This window comes from Drosophila yakuba, chromosome 2L (assembly GCF_016746365.2).
Source record: "Drosophila yakuba strain Tai18E2 chromosome 2L, Prin_Dyak_Tai18E2_2.1, whole genome shotgun sequence".
Lineage (NCBI taxonomy): Eukaryota > Metazoa > Arthropoda > Insecta > Diptera > Drosophilidae > Drosophila > Drosophila yakuba.
In genome coordinates this window covers 24,881,708-24,905,571 of record NC_052527.2, presented here as the reverse complement: position 1 = coordinate 24,905,571, position 23,864 = coordinate 24,881,708, and the positions used below count along the sequence as shown (strand labels likewise).

The following is a 23,864-nucleotide window of genomic DNA, read 5'->3' as shown; positions in this document are numbered from 1 at the left end:
GCTGATACATGGCTTTTCTAGTAGTGGCATTAAGTAGTCGTTCCTTATAGACTTCGCGGGGATCTTCATTAAGTCCAGGCACAGTTTCCACTTGCCTATTTTCATCTTTATTACGACTATGGGCCAGCTGTACTTCCTTTGTGAGAGCTCTTCGCATTGATCTCTCCTTGAACTTTGGATTGTTTGGGTAGTATCTATGGTTAATTGGTTTGTCGTCTGTCAAGGGAAGTCTTTGCTATATATAATGTTCCTCTGATGTTGCGGAATGCTTTTAGCTCTGCTCCCAGCACTTCTCCGCCTTGTGTGAGGAAGTTCTAGCCTAGCACGAGCACCAACGCATCCACTACTCCTGCTAATAAGGAGTTGTCTGTTGCTGCTGATCTCGACTTCTACTTCGAGATCTGCTCTGATTAAGCTTCAACTATTCGCTATTATTAGCTATTCGCAGCGTTTTCTTTAATTTCTTGGCCCCTTCCTTCCTTTTTATATCCCAAGGGCTTTATTACGGTATGCATGTAGCTATTAAATAGTTCACCAAAACCCGAAGTTCCTCTGCTGCACCTCGTCTGCTAGCCAAAGGAAACCAGCAGGTACCTTTTCAAGTATAACTTTCAAAAAATCAACGGATTTGATTCCAAAAAATATAGATGGCTTAAATTATGAATGTATATAAACCTGTAATTGTATAGCCTACATATATTCTCATTTATATCATCAAATAGCAAAAAATTATTTGAGAAACTTCAGAGAAGGGATGTATAAGGATGAATAAATGTATATTTTGCAGATTAAATATAGTACCTCATCTCCAGGATCATAATACTGCTCTAAATAGGGATGTGCAAGAGCTTCCTCGACAGGAATCCGTTTATGGGGGTTAAATGTTAACATTTTCCCAAGAAGGTCTAAAGCCAACGCATCAGCATTTGGGAAAAGTTTCGCCCAAGGTACATTTGGCTTAAATGGTAAAGACTCCAAATAGTTCCGTGCCTAATGTCGGAGAAATTGTTAGCTATTTTGAACTAATAATCTAGTTTTTACTTGCCTTTTCGTTAATAATACATTCTAAATCGTCCCGGGACGGCGACCCCAACACGCCAAGAATATGGTTAAGTTGATCCAGATAATGTTTTCCAGGGAATATTGGCCGATTACTTAACATTTCAGCCAAAATGCAGCCAACGGACCACATGTCAATTGATTTAGTGTATCCTTTTGAGTTAAGCATAATTTCAGGTGCTCTATACCACCGAGTAGCAACGTATTCTGTGAGAAAGCCAGTATGGTCATGCTCGGGATCTGCAATACGAGCCAATCCAAAGTCGCAAATCTATAAAATAAGTGCAACAGGAATAATTACGTTTTTTTTGTTTTGAAAGTTTAGTCTTACAGTATAAGTTCAAGGAAAATTAAGCTATAAGTATCATAATTAAAAGTATGTGGACTGGTAGAAGAAATATAATCTTGCTGGAGATGTATGTCCGTCCTTATGAACAGCGGAATCTCCGGAACTATAAAATTTACATATAGTAGAAATTACGAGATAGACAATAAAGCACCGCAAGTTTGTTTCAGAACATTGCAGCGACCATTATAATGCCCACAATTCATAAAAACTTGTATACATGGAACAGAAATCTTCTTGACTGGAAATATTTGAGCTATTTCAGCATTTAGCTAAGTCTAAATTGTAAAATTTTGTATTGTATTGAGTAATTAAATCGTATGCATTAAATGTGACCGCCGCCGACCAACTCTGAAAGCATTCGGTTGCCTACTAGCATATCTCACAATTCCTAGCACATGCTATAAATAAGTTACAGATATCTAAAAGTTTAAGAACTCTACTATATCGTTCTCACCTTATTTTTTTTTTTTAATACTGAATTTTTGCTCTTTTACACTTTTTTCCAAAATTAAACCACTTCTTAAAATACGAGGGTCGTTTGATAAGTCCGTGACTTTTTGAATAAAATATATTTTTTTCGTCAAAGAAGCGTTTTATTTCTCAACATAATCTCCTTTTAGCTCTATACATTTAGTCCAGCGTTTTTCCAATTTTTTTATTCCTTCCAAATAATAGGTTTTCTCAAGGCCCTCAAAATAGTCGTTTGTTTCTGTGATGACCTCTTCATTTGACTCGAATCTCTTACCGCCGAGCCATTTCTTCATGTTTGGAAACAAAAAATAGTCACAGGGGGCTAAATCTGGAGAATATGCTGGATGGGGTAGCAGTTCGTAGCCCAATTTATGAAATTTTGCCATGCTGACTACACACGTGTGCACCCGTGCATTGTCCTGATGGAACAGCACTTTTTTTTTCGCCAAATGCGGTCGTTTCTGCTTCAAATCAATATCGAATCTGTCCAAAAGCTCTGAATAATATTCGCCGGTGATCGTTTTACCCTTTTCAAGGTAATCGATGTGAATGATACCTTGTGCATCCCAAAAAACTGTGGCCATGACCTTGTTGGCCGACAGACCCACCTTGGCCTTCTTTGGTGCACGTTCACCCGGAGAAACCCACTGTCTTGATTGTTCTTTGGTCTCTGGTGTGGTGTGGTGGATCCATGTTTCGTCTACGGTAACGAAACGGCGCAAAAATTCGTTTGGATTGCGGTTGAACATCGCCAAACACTCCTTTGAAATGGTCACACGGTTGCGCTTATGGTCGTGTGTGAGCAATCGCGGCACCCATCGCGCGGAAAGCTTTTTCATGTCCAAATATTCATGTAAAATGTGATGTACCCGTTCAGTTGAGATGCCTACAGCCTCAGCTACCTCACGCACTTTCATTCTCCGATCATCCAATATCATTCCATGGATTTTGTCGACGATTTCTGGCATGACGACCTCTTTTGGGCGACCTGAACGTTCGGCATCACTTGTACTGGTACGACCACAACGGAACTTAGTAAACCATTTCTTAACCATTGAAATTGATGGTGCAGAGTCCCCATAATATTTATCAAGTCTTTCCTTGGTTTCGGTGATGGATTTTTTACGCAAAAAATAATGCTTAATTAGCACACGAAATTCACTTTTTTCCATTTTCGTTAAAATTCACGAGATCGTCTGCTTTCAATGCCTATAAAACGCAAACCAAAAAACGCAGCTTTCTCAAAATTTTACAGTCAGCTGTTAATCGATAACTGCTGACAGGAGCAGTGTTGTATTTAGAGCAGGTGCGCGGCAAATACAAAAAGTCACGGACTTATCAAACGACCCTCGTATTTTAGTTCTAAACATTTTAATAACACATTATTATATTCTTCATGCATCTTGTAGCGTTAATGCCATTTCAGATTATTATAAGAAAAATATAAAGAATGGTTAGGAATTAATTTGGCAACGTAGGTCAACAAACGTGCGTTGCGTCTGTCTCTGGAATCTTCATGCTTAACATCTTAACTTTCTAGCATTTATAGTTCCTGGGATCTCATATGGGATATACATAATATAATTAAATATACATGTAAAGTAGAGTTGGCTATCGATAGCTATCAACGTGCCCACTAAGGGATAGCATTACGATAGTTTTTAAGGAAGTAACATCACTAGCGTCGAGAAAATATAGCGAGTGCAAGGCATACGAAGAGCAGAAAATTACCATAAGATCGTAAAAAGTTAGAGTCCAGTTGTCAAGTTGAAAGTAGTCGTCGAGGGATCAAGTCCGAGCATATAAGTTGGTGTGTCGGAGGGTCAAGTCGTCGAGTCGTTGAGTCTTCAAGTTGCAGCCATCGCCAGCAGAGCCGAGGAGGCGCCATCTCAGTTAATTGTCATCCCGCAAGCTTTTGTTACACATCCAGCATAATTCTATTAATAAACTGGCTTTAATACCTTACATTTGGGGGCTCGTCCCGGTCTAAAGCCTTACATTTGAGGCCCGATCCGGTCAAATCAGTTGGATACATAAGCTAATTGCAATCCGTGGTGAAATTCAAAGCGTCAGTACGTCATCAGAAGAGAGCGTGTACTTAAGCATGAGCGACGACGAGCGAGAGCAAGAGAGAACGCATGCTTTAACACGATCGCAAACGCGCAACGGAAGGGAAGTTGGAAAAGGAGAAAATCAAAAGAAAAACAGAAGTGAACTGGAAATACAAACTCAGGAAGAGATGAATAACGAGAGTCTTCAACAAATAATTCAGCTTCTAACGCTGAAAATTCAAGCAGACGAAGCCACTGACAGGGAGCGGAATAGAACCACAATTTCAGCTGAAAATTTTGCGAATGTGGTTCCGGACTATGACGGAGAGACTATTCCTGTGGAGAAGTGGTTCAATAACTTTGAGCAAAATGCCGAGGCATATGGCCTGAGCGAACAACAGAAATACGTACAAGCACGTGGAAAGATTTCAAAGTTGGCAAAACTGTTCTTGGATTCGGAAGTTGTTAATACGTTTGAGCAGCTGAAAAACGTATTAATAGGAGAGTTTAGGCGTACAATGAGAAGTGCCGATTTACATGCCCAACTGGGAGATCGAAAGAAAAAGAAAGATGAGAGCTTCCAAGAGTATATTTTGATAATGAAAAATATAGCAGCACAAGGAACGATTGATGAAGAGTCTCTTATTGGATACATTGTGGACGGGTTAGATATACCAAGTGAATTCAAATTTAACCTGTACAGCTGTAAAGAATTTCACGAACTGAAAGAGAAATTCGAGATATATCAACGCAAGTGCATGTCCAATCAAGCCAAGTCGTACAGTGGTGGCAAGAAAAACATATCCAGTGCCAGTCACCGAAATACTCGTTGCTTTAATTGCGGGTCAGCGGAGCACCTAAGGAAGGATTGCAAGATGGATACCAAGTGCTTTAAATGTGAAGGCGTAGGACATATTGCAAGAGAATGTCCACAAATATCCAGATCTGTGCAGGTGGTTCAGTCTTCAAAACGACATAAGGCGATTAACGTGAACGGAATTGAAATAAATTGTCTGGTGGACACTGGAGCGGATGTGTCAATCGTTTGCAACTCAGTTTATAGGAAACTGACCGACGTGAAATTGGAAAAATGTTTCACTGTACTGCGAGGCCTAGGAAATGTTAAAACCATGCCGCTGGGTACATTTACGGGAGCTGTGAGCGTCGATGGAGCTGAGGTGGAACAAAAATTTTTTGTGGTTCCGGATAAAAATATTGAAGATGACGCACTGCTTGGTTTTGACTTCGCTTCTAAGTTCCGGGTCACGTTGGACGAAGAGGGATTCACTTTCACCAAGGTGTCAGCGCGACCAGACAGCGCTGGACATAATGAGCTAAGTATTTACAATATTGTCGAGACCGAGAATAACATATGCGTTTCCGAACAGTTCAAGCCGATAATTCAGCCGTTGGTCGACAGTTACAAGCCAGCTGAATCTCCTATCGAGTGCCCTGTTCAGATGAAGATCGTACCGGACGAACAAATAAAACCATTTCGTCACCAACCAAGCCGATATTCAGCTGTGGAAGCGACCGCCGTTAGAGATCAAGTGGACGATTGGCTTAAGAATGAAGTAGTACGGAAGTCATCGTCAAATTTCGCAAGTCGAGTTGTCATTGTGAAGAAGAAGGACGGAACAAACCGAATTTGTATTGATTTTCGTCAGCTGAACCGGATGGTACTCAGAGACAGTTTCCCTGTACCCTTAATTGATGAAGTGCTAGAAAAGCTGCAATCTGCGAAAGTATTCACTGTCATGGATCTCGAGAACAGCTTCTTACATGTACCGATCGAGGAGTCTAGTCGTCGCTACACTGCGTTTATCACCAAAGACGGTTTATTTGAGTTCTGTAAAGCACCGTTTGGATTTTGCAACTCACCTGCCGTGTTTAACCGTTTTGTCAATGCCATTTTTCAAAACCTGATACAAGAAGATGTCATGCAGATCTACGTCGACGATATAATCATATTCGCTCAAACAAATGAGGAGTGCATAGTCAAGCTAAAGAAAGTCCTGGAGGAGGCAGCTAAATATGGATTGCGCATTAAGTGGAAAAAGTGTTCCTTCTTGGAAAAGAGGATCAGCTTTTTGGGTCACACAGTGGAGGACGGCAAAATCTGGCCAGGAAAGGAAAAAACACAGGCTGTTCAGAAGTTTGCTCGACCCAAAAACATTAAAGATGTCCAATCGTTCTTAGGATTGACAGGATTCTTCCGGAAATTTGTACGAGGGTATGCAGTAATAGCCCGACCGCTAACAAATTTGTTAAAGAAGGACACCGAGTTTATATTCGAAGCCGAGCAAATGAGCGCAATGAACCAGCTGAAGGATATACTGTCGAATGAACCTGTCCTGCAGTTGTATAACAGAGAAGCACCAACCGAACTACATACTGATGCTTCTATGAATGGATTTGGTGGCATATTAATGCAGAGATTCGGAGGCGAACTTCATCCAGTTGCATATTGGAGCAAGAAAACTTCAGCAGCAGATTCAAAGCGCCACAGTTATATTTTAGAAGTTAAAGCTGCGTATCTGTCGGTCAAGAAGTTTCGCCATTACTTACTGGGAGTCGAGTTCAAGTTGCTCACCGATTGCTCAGCGTTTTCTCAGACGGTGAAGAAGAAGGATGTACCCAGGGAAGTAGCTGAATGGATTCTGTATCTTGAAGATTTCACATTCCAAGTTGAGCATCGTGCTGGAGATAAAATGAAACACGTCGACAGTCTGAGTCGCTATCCGATGGATGTTTTTGTAGTAGCGTCGGAGATCTCAGTTCAAATAAAGGCAGCTCAGCAGAAAGATAACTATATCTCAGCAGTTCTCGAAGTTCTCAAGTCGCAGCCCTACAAGGACTTCCAATTAAAGGGAGGATTACTTTTCAAAGTAGTGGATGGTAATGAGGTCATAGTCGTCCCTAAATCAATGGAGAACGAAATAATAAAGGAAGCACATGATATTGGGCATTTTGCCCTGCAGAAAACTATGCATTCCTTGCAGCAACATTTTTGGATCCCGCATATGGAGAAAAAAGTAGGCCAAATCATCAACAACTGCGTGAAATGTATTCTGTTAAACAAGAAGGTTGGAAAGAAAGAAGGTCAGCTGTTCTGTATTGACAAGGGAGATAAGCCACTACATACTCTTCATGTTGATCATCTCGGACCGATGGATGCGACTTCTAAGCAGTATAGGTTTATCTTTGCAGCCGTGGATGCATTCACCAAGTTTGTGTGGTTATTCCCAACCAAAAGCACTGGAAGCGACGAGGTCGTGAAGAAGTTGCAGGAATGGTCAGCTGTCTTTGGCCACCCACTTCGTCTCATAAGCGATAGAGGAGTCGCGTTTACGTCAAATCAATTCCAAGAGCATATGACCACAAATGGAATTGAGCATGTGTGGACTACAACAGGAGTTGCCAGAGGAAACGGACAAATTGAACGTGTAAACAGATGCATTATCTCAATGATAGCTAAATTGTCTGCTGAAGATCCATCCAAGTGGTATAAGTTTGTAGCGCAAGTTCAAGGAGCTATAAATTCGCATGTCCACTGCTCCACAAAGAAGACCCCGTTCCAGTTACTATTTGGGGTACAAATGCACAACAAAGTGAGCGATAATGTGTTGTCGTTGCTGGAGGAAGAAATAGCCAATGATTTCGATCAAGAAAGAAACCAGATGAGAATGGAGGCCCGAAGACAAATTCAAGAAGCCCAAAAAACGTACAAGAGGAACTACGACAAGAACCGAGTCATGGAAAGGCTCTACAAAGAAGGTGACCTGGTTGCTATTAAGCGAACTCAATTTGTGGCTGGTAAAAAATTGGCCAGTTCGTTCATCGGTCCATACACAGTAACCAAGGTGAAGCGAAATGGGCGTTACGATGTTAAGAAGGCAGCATTCGGTGAAGGACCAGCTCTTACTTCTACCAGTGTTGATAACATGAAGCTTTGGAAATATGTAGCGGATAACGAAGATGCTGCGTCGTCTGGGTCAGACTCAGATTATCAGGATGGCCGAATGTAAAGTAGAGTTGGCTATCGATAGCTATCAACGTGCCCACTAAGGGATAGCATTACGATAGTTTTTAAGGAAGTAACATCACTAGCGTCGAGAAAATATAGCGAGTGCAAGGCATACGAAGAGCAGAAAATTACCATAAGATCGTAAAAAGTTAGAGTCCAGTTGTCAAGTTGAAAGTAGTCGTCGAGGGATCAAGTCCGAGCATATAAGTTGGTGTGTCGGAGGGTCAAGTCGTCGAGTCGTTGAGTCTTCAAGTTGCAGCCATCGCCAGCAGAGCCGAGGAGGCGCCATCTCAGTTAATTGTCATCCCGCAAGCTTTTGTTACACATCCAGCATAATTCTATTAATAAACTGGCTTTAATACCTTACATACATGTTTTTTTATTTTTTGTAAATGCTTTAACCTTTTACATATTTTTCAGGAAATCTAGTATACCCTATTACTTCACAGGTAATTGTAAAAAAATCACAATCCTCAAACAAGTGGAGTCCTATGCATACATAACATCATATTTTTTTAGAACCTTCTGATTGGTCCCTTTCCTTGGTCGTACGTTTTGCTTACTTGATGCTCTTACAAGAGATGATTTTATATACTCGTATCTATAGGTTTTTTATCTACCCAATAAGCGAAGTATTTTACACACATAAAAATGCTTACCCGAAATCCCCCTAAAAATTACACTGTAAATTCAGAAAATATCCCTAAAAAGGAGCCATTACCAACTTGCGCTCAATTTAAGAAAAATTAACACTCAAAAGAGAGCATAATATTGCTTTAGTTTTATGGTAGGTTGACTTTGAAGTAGGCCATTTTCTGAAATGTATGGCAAATTTTCTTGCATTGGGATTATTTCCATTAAAGTATAGGTGCACTTTAAATCGAGAGCATTTAAAAAAAAAATTTTGAAAAATGTTCCTAAATTGAGGGTAATTTCAAAGCCCTGAATTACATTTTTTTTCAAAAAAATTTCCCAAATAAAACGATGTATTGTTGTTTTTATATTTTTTTAAGATGTTTTATTTTTTGTTTTTACTTTTTTATTAGTTTTAATTATATAAATAAGTATATATATTACACTAAAATATTTAATCAAAAGGTTTACTTAAAAATAAAACTTGTACTGATTTATATTTGTGTTATTGTTGGAGAAAATTGCAAAAGATGTCAAGATGTTAGACTGCTGTAAAAGTGACGAGGCATTCATACATGCGATGCTCGTTGCACGAATACTATAACAGCAAGAGAAAACGCTGTAGTCGAGTTCCCCGAATATCTGATACCCGTTACTTAGCTAGTGGAAGTGCCAAGGAGACTCTTCAACAGTAACAGTTTTTTGCGGTTGGTGTGCGTTCGAGTGGGCGTGGCCGACTCTATAAAAATTTCCAAGACTAATAAAAAAATGAAAAAAATATCAACCCCTTTTTCAAAAGTGTGAGCGTGTCAACTTTGTGCGTTAGAGTGGGCATAGCAAAAAGTGGTTTGGCAAATTGATAGAAATTTACCATCAATATACGGACAGACGGCATGGCCAGATCGACTCGGCTATTGATCCTGATCAAGAATATATATACGCTTCCTTGTGCCTGTTACATACTTTTCAACGAATCTAGCATACCCTTTTACTCTACGAGTAACGGGTATAAAAACAGGATATTACTTAAATTTTTTGCCGTTTCTCCCGAAATTTTCATAGTAGACTTCAACGAATTTTTCGTTAAGATGCTAAAATAAAGGAAAAAATAAAAAATATTTTACATAAATTACCTTAATTTTGTTTTATTTTTCGCGTATTGATATACACTAAATTTAAAGAATACATATACTTACCAGAAGAAATGTTGAGGAAGGCTTCGCCTCCAAATCGTCCAAGTCTGATGTAATGTAATTGTTGTTACAACAATTAATGCACAAATAACATTCACGAAAGTTCCGCGAAAACGGAGAACATGTTTATTGCTCTCTCTAAATGCTCTTCATTTTTTTTGAGAATAAAGTTAAGCACCAAACAAGAGAGAACGCTATAGTCGAGATCCCCGACTATCTGATACCCGTTACTCAGATAGAAATTTACAAAAATAATACAAAAATGAAAAAATATCAAAACATTTTTCAAAAGTGTGGCCGTTGCAGTTTTGGGAGGTTTGTAGGCGTTGGAGTGGGCGTGGCAAGGTAAATAGACAAACTTGCGCTGCGTCTAAGTCTGCATGCTGCATATCAACGCTTTTGTAGTTCCTGAGATCTCGACGTTCATACGGACAGACAGACCGACGGACAGACGGACGAACAGACGGACGGACAGACAGACGGACAGAAAGACGGACATGGGCAGATCGACTCGGCTATCGATCCTAATCAAGAATAAATATACTTTATGTGGTCGGACACGCTTCTTTCTGCCTGTTACATAATTTTCAACGAATCTAGTATACCCTTTTGCTTTACGAATAAAGGGTATAAAAATAATACAAAACCATGTTTGAAATCAATATAATAATAAAAATAAAATTGAAAACTTTACTATAAAAACAACAATAAAAACTCCTACGCCGGGATTTCATATATAAGGAATACCGACCACTTAAACCCCATTACTAGCGATGGAATGCAGCAATTTAGAGGATGTTAAAGAAAGTAAAAAAAGCTCGATCGGCAAGCACATTTTCTCTGATCTAAAATATACTCTGATAAAAGCCAAAATATATTAGCTATTTATTGTTCAAATTTAATCATAATCATAGGATAATTAAATTGCAGATAAAGTTGTACGATATGCACAATATTTAAACGGCATCTGATCAAACATTTTTCAAGATGAAATCTCATATTTTAAGCGATACCCGCCATCGTTACAGAATGAGTTAGACAAGTCTGTAGCAGGCAAGAATAAGAGTGCTTACTTTTTTTTTATCGATGTATAGTTTATAGTGCTTATAAAAATACTTAATATGTAGAGTAAAATATAGTCGCAGTAAAAATGTTTGATACTTTTCTATTGATGCATAACACGAAAGAAGAAGTTTGTAAGTTCGTTTATAAACCGAACCTGATTAAAACATTTCCGGTTTTGATTCATATTGCGAAAGAAATATATATTATATATTATTGAAGTGTTTGTATGAATGTATAATATGATATGACTTCGGTGTCATTTCATATCGTGGTTTGTAATTGATAACGCCAAACTAAAAAAAACTTGTTTTTGCAGTATGTCTAAAACCTTTGCATATTATCAATGATGTGTTATAAGTCGATCTGTGTCCGTCTGTCTGTCCGTAAGTATGAGTGCTGTGATCTCGGTAACTACAAAAGCTTGAAAGTGGAGATTCAGCATGCAGATTTTAGGACATATGTAAAAGCAGAGCAAGTTTGCTTTCAGTTTGACGTTCCAAAATGTTCCAGGGAACATTTGCTACCACATTAAGTGTGTATGTTCTTGATCCCTATCAACAGCTGTGCATCCGATTCTACACAAGCTTGTCTCTCAGTTTTCCAAAAAGTCTTTTATTGTAGGTAGTATAAAGTCGATCCCAGATCGCTTTAATTTGGTACCAGCTTTTTGACAAATTATTATTTGAATACCATACCTATTTTATAAAAGGCGTATTATTATTTCATTATAAATAAATGCAATCTCAAAATTTTAATAATTCTTCGCTAAGATGTTTTAGAATAGAAATGATAATTTATTAAGATTCGATAAAATATTGGGAGTGGGGCTTAAAGAAACGTCATTTCATTTTACTTTTGTATGCAGAAATTGTTATACCCGTTACTCGTAGAGTAAAAGGGTATACTAGATTCGTTGAAAAGTATGTAACAGGCAGAAGGAAGGGTTTCCGACCATATAAAGTATATATATTCTTGATCAGGACCAATAGCCGAGTCGATATGACCATGTCCGTCTGTCCGTCCGTCCGTCTCTTCGTCTGTCTGTCCGTCCGTATGAACGCTGTGATCTCAGGAACTACAAAAGCTAGAAAGTTGAGATTAAGCATACAGACTCCAGAGACATAGACGCAGCGCAAGTTTGTCGATTCATGTTACCACGCCCACTCTAACGCCCACAAACCGCCCAAAACTGCCACGCCCACACTTTTGAAAAATGTTTTGATATTTTTTCATTTTTGTATTGGTCTTGGAAATTTCTATCGATTTATCAAAAAACTTTTTGCCACGCCCACTCTAACGCCCACAAACCGCCCAAAGGTGCTACGCCCACACTTTTGAAAAATGTTTTGAAATTTTTTCATTTTTGTATTGGTCTTGTAAATTTCTATCGATTTGCCAAAAAACTTTTTGCCACGCCCACTCTAACGCCCACGAACCGCCCAAAGCTGCTACTCCCACACTTTTGAAAAATGTTTTGATATGTTTTCATTTTTTTATTAGTCTTGGAAAATTTTATCGATTTGCCAAAAAACTTTCTGCCACGCCCACTATAACGCCTACAAACCGCCAAAAACTGTGTTTAAGACTCTCCTTCTCCCTTCCACTAGCTGAGTAACGGGTATCAGATAGTCGGGGAACTCGACTATAGCGTTCTCTCTTGTTCTTATTTAGAGTTATCCACATTTTATATTGTCATTTTGAGTACCATTAAAATAAAAATCAACCAAAAGTATTAAAAACTAGGTTTAAATGATATTCTATTTCGCCTGATATCTGTAATTATGTAGCATTTGAAAGTGAAAACGACTTTTAGTTAAGTAAAAAAAAACCAAAAACTAATAATCTATATCAATCTTAAACACTTTGGCACGGGGTATAAACCAAAGCCTCACTATACAATAGTTTTGATATTATTATTTGTCGATACATTCCCAAATTTACTTAGGCATCCTATTTAATAGAAGTGGATCGAAGAAAATACTTTCTTTTTTTCCGTGACATTATGATTCCAGATTTTTTGTTAGTAATAGTTAGCTTGACACAATCGGTTTTTTTCCTATTACTTGCAAATTTAGTTGAAAAGCATGTTTGTGTCAACATTTGGCATCTGCTGAAGCAATGCATAAGTTTGCTAAATACTACCTTATCATACATGAGGCGCCTATATATTGGTTTTGGGTGTAATAATATGTTACATTAATTATACCCGTTACTCGTAGAGTATAAGGGTATACGAGATTCGGTAATAAGTATGTATTAGGCAGAAGGAACCGGTTTCGACCATGTGAAGTATATAAGTTAAGACCAAATATGATAAGAACACACAAGAACCCAAATCTCGATCACGACTCCACCACATGCAGTACATCCGCCACGAGCAGACAGTCAACGAAGTCCCAATAACAACAACAAGCCCAATGCAGCCCAACATAAACCAAGAAATTGCACAACAAACAGCAGCTCAGCAAGAACAGGCACATTGACTCCAGCTACGACGGCAGTGCATCCGCCACGTGCGCCGCATCAGCAGAATGTCTGCACCGGCCAAGTCGTGGGAACTCCAACGACATCGGACACCATCAGCGACAACGGCGCAGCCACAACGGCAGCGGCAAAGCTACAGCGGCAGCGACGGCTTCGACGACATCAGCGACGTCGGCAGAGAATAGGTGTAATTATTAATTGTAAAACTTAGTCCAGTCAGTTCCAAAATTAACACCAATAAAATCCGACGTGTTCTTTTTTTTAAAAGAAAATTAAAAATATCTTTTAACTGGCGCCCGAACAGGGACCGGTAAACAGAGCCTTCGTCGAAAGGATCACGCGTAACGTTAAAGTACCTAAAGCAGCTACAAGTTCGCGTCGCAGTGCCTAAAATATAGCCACAGTGAACACTGACTAATCAACAACTACAAAAAATAAGTAGAAGTGACAAAAAATCGCACAGTGTAAAAGTGCCTTTAAAAAAGAAGCCACAACCTCAAGTGCGTCCAGTGAACAAGTGCGAAAGATCCTAAGGTTCAGTTTAACCGGTCTAAGAACTATCGCCGACTCTCCTGCAGTGTCCGTCCGCAGGAGCCTTCGAAGGAACTCAGTGCCACCAAGGGTCCCGAGTCACCCACACCCGAACACCGCTACGTCGCTGCCCAACGTGGGACAAAAAGGATCAAACCCAAGGGGTCATCGAGGGAACGTCGCCGAAAATGTTATTTATCGCGTAAGCTAGAAAAATAAGTTTAAAAACAAACACTACTATACTAACAAGAGGAATTAAAAAAAAAGGAAAGAAAAGTAAATTTAAAAACAAGAAAAAATTTTAAAACAAGAAAGATAAGAATCTTATGAGAATAATAATCTATTGAAGATAAGTCAAAATAGAATTTAAACAAAAATACTTAAAAGAAATATACAATAAGCTTAAATAATTTTAGAAAAAATACATCGATATTCAAAAAGAAAAAACACCCGAAAACCCAAAACATCTATTAGTTGTTTTCCGAAATAAACAAATCCTTAAGCCTTTAACATGTCAAAAGATAGAGAATTGGCAAGTGCATAAGCTGCACTTAATATAGGTACCGATAGCGGGGAACAACCCGGGGGAAGCAGGCCTACGGCCACCAGTACACCGGTAGCTAGCCCAGAGCTAAAACAGGTAATTATGTCTCTCATCAAAGAGGCATTAGGCGGAACCGAGTTTATTGGGGAACTTTTGAATAAAGCCAGACCATCAGAAATGTTAGAAGATGTCCCCTTTATCGGCCCACTACCAGGCGAGTCCGAAAAACTACCAGACCTTACAAAACTAATCAGAGAATTTTCAGGAAACCGCACAGAATTTGGTTCTTAGAAGAAGAATGTATCTAGAATAATGAGTTTGTACGAGGGTAGGGAAAACACCAACGCATATTTTTTGATAACGTTGGCGATTAGGAACAAAGTCACCGGCGAGGCCGATGCCGTGTTAGAATCCTATAATACCCCTCTGAACTGGAAGGCGATTGCAAAATGCCTAACGGATCAGTTCGCTGACAAACGCGACCTCAAGACCCTAGAGTACCAATTGTTCTCGATGACTCAAGGACGACTGACCATTGCCGAATTCTATCAGGCCGTTTACTACCAATTATCGCTGATCCTTAATCAAATCAGCGTGCAAGAATTAAAACCTGATAGTGTCCATGCCCTGAAACAAAATTATCGAGAAAAGGCCTTAGATACTTTCATACGGGGATTAAATGGAGACTTGCCCAGACTCTTGGCCATCAAAGAACCCAGAGATCTCGGTCACGCCTTACACTTGTGTGAATTGGTTGACAATCAGGAACAAAGGAACGCGTTCACGCCCAAATTCAGGCAGCATGCACCTCCTGTACCTCCTAGGCAAGCGCAGCCGCCTGCCTTTAACAGGTCCATACCAAGGAGATTGCTTACAGCAGACTCTGCGGGAAATTTGAGAGTTTTCAACCCTAGACTATATTATAGTCCAGCTCCCCAACATACGACAGACCCACGCACTACCGGAAATCCACCGATCTGGCAAACGGGAGCAGCTGACCAACAGAAACGCGGTCAACGACCCCAGTATCCCACAAATCAAAATTATCAGCCAGCACGGCAATTCTATCCGCCTCCGCGTCCAACGGCCCCTAAACCACAACCGAAACCCTTACCAATGGACATCGACGGCTCCATTCGTTCAGGCAACATCAATTACATGAATAGACCCAATGGTAACGACTTCTCTGGGAAACGACCTGCCCCATTAAACGGACCTCCACCTAAAATCCTTAGGCAGTTTCACATTGCCACGGGGGTTCCAGAAGAGGCATCCGAGGGAGTAGAGGGCGACTTTTACTACCTTGACCCCGAGGAACAGACCTATTTCGCTAGCGCCGATTCCGAGGGAATTACGGGCTTGTGTGACCAGCAATCTGAGGAAAACGAACCGGAAAGCGAATCGACTCCCGTCGACGCTTCGGATGTTCATTTTTTAGGTTAAACGGGTCATCTCTGCCATACTTCCAATGCATCATGGAAGATGGCACCAAACTAAATTTTCTCATAGACACCGGATCGAACCAGAACTACATCCAACCAAATCTGGTGCCACACCCAAAAAAGAACGAAGGGAAATTTTTCGCAAATTCAGTGGGAGGACAAACCCCAATAACACACCATACTTTTCTCACTCTGTTCAATAACAGAGATAGACCCATCAAATTTTTCTTACTGCCTACACTCAAAACTTTCCACGGCATCCTAGGGAACGACACACTAAAACAACTAAACGCGGTTATTAACGTTAAAAACGATATACTAACATTAAATGGAAACTATAATATCCGAGTGAAACAACTAGTGACTCAATCAGTAAACAACATAAAGCTCAGAATGGAGCATATGTCGAACAGTCAGAAGAATCTTATAAATTCACTCACCCAGAAACATTTGAACTTATTTGCGGACCCAGATGAAAGACTAACTTACACTACCAGAGTAATAGGTGAAATAAGGACATCATCGGATGCACCGGTGTATAGTAAACACTACCCGTACCCAACTTCTTTAAGGCCCGAGGTAGAAAAGCAGATGGGACAATTGCTACAAGACGGCATAATACGACCTTCACGGTCACCATACAACGCACCCGTATGGATAGTCCCCAAAAAAAGCGACGCGTCCGGAGAAAAGAAGTATAGGATAGTCATTGACTATCGAAAACTTAACTCCGTAACTATTTCGGATAGGTACCCTATCCCTGAGATTGGAGAAATAATCGCCCAATTGGGTGACAATAAATATTTCTCCGTTCTAGATCTCAAAAGCGGATTCCACCAGATACCGCTTAAAGAAAAGGACATAGAAAAAACTGCGTTCGCAATCAACGGCGGAAAATTCACTCGATTACCTTTCGGTTTAAAGAACTCACCGTCTATTTTCCAGAGAGCATTAGACGATATTCTAAGGGAACACGTAGGAAAAATATGCTACGTGTATATCGACGATATTATCGTCTTTAGCCGGTCCGAAAATGAACATACCACGCACTTAGATAAGATATTTGCCACATTAGAAAAAGCCAATATGAAAGTGCAGATGGACAAATGTGAATTCTTCAAAGAGGAGGTAAATTTCTTGGGATTCACTATCTCACAAAAAGGCGTCAAAACAAACGCGGATAAAGTTAAAGCAATAGAAAAATTTCCGATCCCCACAACACTAAAGGAACTTAGATCTTTCCTAGGTCTAGCAAGTTACTATAGGCGTTTTATTCGCGACTATGCTAAACTCGCAAAACCACTGACTAACTTATTGAGAGGCGAAAACGGTCGCCTCCCAAAAAATATTTCAAATAAAACAAAGATAGATCTGAACAACGACGCGATAAGCGCATTTGATAAGATAAGAAGAACTTTAGCCTCACAAGACGTCATACTGGCGTACCCAGACTTTAGTAAGGAATTCAAGTTAACAACGGACGCCTCAAACTTCGCCATAGGCGCCGTCTTAGAACAAGAATCCCGACCGATCACTTTCATTTCCCGTACGCTCTCGAAGACCGAAGAAAACTACGCAGCAAATGAGAAAGAAATGCTAGCAATAGTTTGGGCACTTCAGAGCCTACGAATGTACCTTTACGGTACAGCCAAGGTGATAATATACACTGACCACCAACCGTTGACTTTCGCTCTTAGTTCAAAGAACCATAATGGGAAACTTAAAAGATGGAAAAGCTACCTAGAGGAATACAACCACGAGCTAAGATACAAGCCGGGTACCTCTAACGTAGTAGCCGACGCACTTTCCAGAATCCCAACAAACCCCCAAATACATAGTACAACGGCGACGGTTCATAGCGACGAAAGTTCCTCGCATAATTTGATACTAGTCGAAAATGTCCCCATTAATGTATTCAAAAACCAACTATTTCTCCTGATATCAGAAGAAGAGGAAGAGTCGTTCGAAATTCCCTTTCCTACTTTTCATAGGCACATAATAAAAAAGAAATCATATTCCGAGGAAGATCTGGTGGATATTCTAAAAAAACATCTAAACCCAAAAATCGTGAACGGGATCTTCACACCCGAACACGTAATGGGCAAAATCCAGAATATTTACCCACAGCACTTTAACAATTACAAAACTAGATACACGCAGAAACAAGTCACGGACGTGAGTTCAGAGAGCGAACAGGATAATATCGTAGCTTCCGAACACATGAGGGCGCATAGAAACGCCATTGAAAATAAAATCCAGATACTAAGCAAGTTTTTCTTTCCTGGCCTTCGAAAAAAAACAGAAGCCACGGCAAAAGCATGCGGGACTTGCAAAATAGCCAAATATGACAGACATCCGCATCATGGGGAGATTCAACCAACCCCCATACCGACGTACCCCGGACAAATCATTCATGTAGACATCTACACTACCCAAAACCAGCTAGTACTAACGGCCATAGATAAATTTTCAAAATATGCCCAGATAAAACTATTAAGATCAAAAGCATCGGAAGATATAAAACATCCACTAAGAGAAATCATGATAGCATTCGGTATGCCCAAGCAGATTGTAACAGACAACGAAAAGGCTCTAAATTCAGCAGCTATCAAGTTTCTGCTGCAAGAGCAGCTGCAGGCAAAAGTCTACACGACACCGCCCTATACTTCGACTAGCAATGGGCAAGTTGAAAGATTTCATTCAACTCTAACAGAGATAATGAGATGCCTTAAGCTAGACGAAAGCACACTTGAATTTGAAGAACTACTCTTTAAAGCAGTTGAAGAGTACAATACTTCAGTTCATTCAACAACACAAAAAAAACCAATAGACTTATTTTTCGGAAACCAATTAAGCGCAAACCCCCAAGAACTTCAAGATGCTAGGAAAAAGATCAGCGAAAAAATAGAAAAAAAACAGAATACCGACTTAGAATACCACAACCAAAGAAAGAACCCAATAAAGAAATACGAGGTGGGGGAAACAGTTTATGTGAAAATAGATAAAAGGTTAGGGTCAAAACTAACACCGAGATACAGAAAAGAAATAGTCCAAGAGGATAGGAACACCACCATAAAAACACATTCAGGGAGAATAGTACACAAAAATAATATTAAGAAATAACATTCATTCGCAGGTTACTCTTATTTCCAACATGTTTCGGACGGGTTACCATACTAGACTACACCCACTCCCAACTCATTCCCATAAAAACGGGAACCGCTGTTCTACAAAACGGGACATTTAAAATTATCCACGTGTTCAACATTGAAGAATACGAATCCGCGTTCGGTGACATATCGAACAGATTAAATGAAATTAATAAAACGCACCCACTTCTCCCTTTCTTAAAATTCGAACTTATGAAGTCGGAATCAGACTTAAGAAAACTTAAACCTTTTAAAAAACAAAAAAGGGCAATAGATGCTTTGGGAACGGCATGGAAATGGTTGGCCGGTTCACCGGACCACCATGACAAAGAAATAATAATCAATAAAATAAACGAACAGCTCGAGAACAATAATAAACAGTTAATAATAAATAAAGTACTAAATGATAGAATTAAACAGTTAAGCTTAATAACCAACAATATAATTAAGGCCACATCAGAAAATAAAAATTTTATAGACGAAAAAATCTCTCTGTTGCAATATAAATTACACATACTTAAAGAAGAACTTAACAACCTAGTCCATGCAATAGATTGGGCAAAAACAGATACCATAAATTCCATTATATTATCAGAATATGAAACTGAACAAATCGAAAACCTATTCAATAAAGAAATTGTTTTCATGAACATAGAAGAACTGCTAGAATTTTCCAAAATAAAAATAGCCACCAACGGCAAAAACCTATTGTACATTATTAGCATACCTTTAATTTCGAACGAAACCTGTACACATACAATTCTAAAACCAATAAAAAAGGGTAAAATAATATACGAGATAAAATACACTAAAATCATCCAATGTAACCAAATAAATTACGGCCTTAAAGGAAATTGTGAAACCCATAACGATAAGTCAATCTGTAATAAAATAAACCTAGTAGACCTAAGCAACGACACGTGTATCACACCGCTACTAAGAAGCCGAACACCTAACTGCAAGATCATCAATAGCCAACACGTAGCGGACCACGAGGAAATTCTGACCGGCACCATTCTCCTGAATGACTTCAGAGGCACCGTACTCATCGACAGGGAGGAGACAACTTTGGAAGGAACGTTCCTAGTCCAATCCCAGAACTCTACAATCGTCATAGCAAATGACGTGTATGAGACAAAGATGATGACGTACGCCGAGGCTGCACCCCCAGTTCTTCAACTCCAAGCACGAGAGAGCAAGGTGGAAGAAGTTCTTTCGCTACAAATGCTAAAGGAATTCAATATGAACAATACCAGGGAGCTTGAGATGATAAGAGACGACAGCACCAAGACAGCAACAATCAACGTCTCGGTGACAGGGACTCTGCTTTTGGCACTCATCGCGGCAATCGGCTGGATAGCAAAACAAAAGCTATCTCATAGGGGCAACCAGCTAAATAAGGAAGTTGAAACACCGGAAACAAAACCAAAGACACCTACTGGACCAACCCGGAAACGCCTCTACATCGCATCCGAGGACGTCTGCGTCTAAAGGGGGAGGAGTTAAGACCAAATATGATAAGAACACACAAGAACCCAAATCTCGATCACGACTCCACCACATGCAGTACATCCGCCACGAGCAGACAGTCAACGAAGTCCCAATAACAACAACAAGCCCAATGCAGCCCAACATAAACCAAGAAATTGCACAACAAACAGCAGCTCAGCAAGAACAGGCACATTGACTCCAGCTACGACGGCAGTGCATCCGCCACGTGCGCCGCATCAGCAGAATGTCTGCACCGGCCAAGTCGTGGGAACTCCAACGACATCGGACACCATCAGCGACAACGGCGCAGCCACAACGGCAGCGGCAAAGCTACAGCGGCAGCGACGGCTTCGACGACATCAGCGACGTCGGCAGAGAATAGGTGTAATTATTAATTGTAAAACTTAGTCCAGTCAGTTCCAAAATTAACACCAATAAAATCCGACGTGTTCTTTTTTTTAAAAGAAAATTAAAAATATCTTTTAACTTATATATTCTTGATCAGGATCAATAATCTATAATTAGAATAACAGAGACATTTATGTCCAAATGGCCTTAGTTTTAAGGCTAAATACCCGTTATTAAATTAAGAAATAAAACATGTTCATGGCGCGTGTCTTGAATTCAGGTTCCGTATCCTAGCTGTTAGGGTGTGTTCTCTTGACTTTATGGAACTTTTTTTTATTTTGTGGGCTTTATTTTTTCTAGGACGATTTTCAAATAATGTTTTCTATGAGTGTAAAGTAAGATACAAAAGTTGACTATTTCGAGTAGGCAATTTACATATACGATCGCTAAATATTACAGGACTTTGCATATGGGGCAGGACGTTAGAAACATTGAATATATGGTTGCTCTTTGTACTTAAATTATATGCGCCATATATGTTCCACACTAACTAGGTTTATTAACATTGCGGCCACTTTTTCTTGGCAAGTGTAAATGCTAGAAAGATTAAGCAAGAAGATTCCAAAGACATAGACGCAACCCAAGTTTGTTGACATATGTTGCCACGCACAGTCTAACGGCCACAAACCGCCCAAAACTGCCAAACCCACACCTTAAACACCTACATATTTTTATACCAATTACTCGTAGAGTAAAAGGGTTTACTAGATTCGTTGAAAAGTATGTAACAGGCAGAAGGAAGCGTTTTCGACCATATAAAGTATATATATTCTTGATCAGGATCAATAGTCGAGTCGATCTGGCCATGTCCGTCTGTCCGTCCGTATGAACGCTGAGATCTCAGGAACTACAAAAGCTAGAAAGTTGAGATTAGGCATACAGACTCCAGAGACATAGACGCAGCGCAAGTTTGTCGATTCATGTTGCCACGCCCACTCTAACGCCCACAAACCGCCCAAAACTGCCACGCCCACACTTTTGAAAAATAATTGATATTTTTTCATTTTTGTATTGGTCTTGTAAATTTCTATGGATTTGCCAAAAAACATTTTGCCACGCCCGCTCTAACGCCCACAAACCACCCAAAGCTGGCGCACCCACAATTTTGAAAATTTGTTTGATATTTTTTCATTTTTGTATTAGTCTTGTAAATTTCTATCGATTTGCCAAAAAACTTTTTGCCACGACTAATCTAACGCCCACAAACCGCCAAAAACTGTCACTGTTGCAAACTCTCCTTCGCACTTCCACTAGCTGAGTAACAGGTATCAGATAGTCGGGGAACTCGACCATAGCGTTCTCTTTTGTTTTTGATATGCAAAGAACAAGAGCCCTCAGAGCGACGCACAGTGGCGCATTAGATACTTTTCCTAAATTAAATTCAAATTTTGATGACATCGGATCGTTGCGGATATCGCATTCGACAGGTAATAGTTAAAAAGGGTTGAATCCAAAAAATAATTCAAATCGGTTCAGTATTTTAGAAATGTATGAACACGTGTATCAAAGTTTAACATTTTTTGTGTTGCAAAAAAAGCAGGTATTTTTTGCAGAAAATTCTGAAATTAGGTAAAATATGTAACCGACCGGCTTGGTTATGGTCTCTAGGCAAAGGTTTATCAAATCTCGGTTAAATAAAGGTAGAATAAATGTATAATATTCTTTCCAAGTGCAGGAATACCTGTTTTCCCGAAGCACTAATTTTCACATATTTTTCAACTTTGATGGAGTATATAAATCGATTCCCTACCATTTTTTCCTGTATTGGCAGCATGTTTTTCAATCCCTGACTTTGTAATGATTTTAAATGAAGGTATAATGAATAACTATTCTTCAAGAATATTAAATGAAGTAAAATTGAATTTTTTGTTTTTCGAACCTATTGCGTTATTTATTGGATCTTCTCTTATTATGAGACTAACAATAATTATTCAAATCTTATAATATAAATTAGTTTAAGTACAATATTAAATAGTTGTATTAGTTAGAGACGGCCCTAGGACTTCTTTGCTGGGCTGGAGAATCTTTGCGCTTTAGTCTGCTGTGACTGCTGATCGCTGACTGAGCTCGCATAATTTCAATGTTGGTTTTGGACGCGTTTCCCCATAATTCACAGCCGTATGTCCAAACTTAGAGGTTGTGAGCTGATAGTTTGTAGGCATGTCTGCTGTATATAAAGTGTGAAGAACGGGGCCCAGCACACTTCCTTGGGGACTCCAGCATTGATGACGCGGTCGTGTGAAGTCGAACTGTTACACCTGATTGAGAACACTCTTTTGAAGAGATAAGATTCAAACACTTTGTGGGTATTCTGCGGAAGCAGTTTTGTTATCTTGTACATTAGTACATGATTTTTGCGAAAACCAAATTGATGGGATGGTATTGTGTTTCGCATTCTTAAGTAGGGAGCTAGGTGTTTTAAAAATGCCTTTTCAAACAGTTTCGAGAGACACGATAGGAGACTGATTGGTCTGTAGGATGAGGGTTGCGGGTTGTCTTTGCCTGGTTTGGGAATCATCACTATGACCGCCTTTTTCCACCTTTGGGGATAGTATCCAAGTTTCGTAATAGCGTTAAAGAGATTGCATAAGGTCAGAACCGCACACGGTGAGAGTTCTATGATCATTTTTGGTGTCACCAAGTCGTGTCCAGGTGATTTTTTGGGCTCAAGATCTTTTATTATAGATGCTATCTCACGTTGACTAAATGTTATTGGATTTATTGGTGGCTGGATTTTAATTGTTAGAGGTAGGACAAATAAGTTGCTAGCAGTATTTGGTTGAAATACGCCTTGAAGGTGATCGGCGAATGCACTTGCTCTATCTTGTTCGCTGCGTATCCAGCATCCTGAGGGGCCTCGCAGTAGAACGATTGTTTCTGCTGGTGGCTGAATATTTTTGTGTGCTTTCCACAAAGGGTTCTTCTTGCTGGTGGGCGATAGTTGTTCGATATATAGATGCTGGGCGT

General features: G+C 39.6%; 1 protein-coding gene and 1 long non-coding RNA gene across 5 annotated transcripts in view; both read right to left on the bottom strand.

Annotated features, from left to right (window-relative positions):
* Nucleotides 1-23,864, bottom strand: part of LOC6539147 (mitogen-activated protein kinase ERK-A) — an 81,517-nt gene that overhangs the window by 7,505 nt on the left and 50,148 nt on the right. For all 4 annotated transcript variants that reach the window (XM_039371328.2, XM_039371330.1, XM_039371329.2 and 1 more), the window contains 2 exons: nucleotides 1,046-1,330; nucleotides 802-990 (listed from right to left, as the gene is read on the bottom strand). In XM_039371328.2, coding sequence (XP_039227262.1) covers nucleotides 802-990; nucleotides 1,046-1,330 — 474 coding nt within the window. The remainder of the gene's footprint in view (nucleotides 1-801; nucleotides 991-1,045; nucleotides 1,331-23,864) is intronic.
* Nucleotides 3,621-9,378, bottom strand: LOC120320773. The gene is made up of 2 exons (XR_005560318.1): nucleotides 8,320-9,378; nucleotides 3,621-3,840 (listed from the first exon to the last, which is right to left on the bottom strand). It is a non-coding gene; the product is annotated as an uncharacterized LOC120320773 (long non-coding RNA).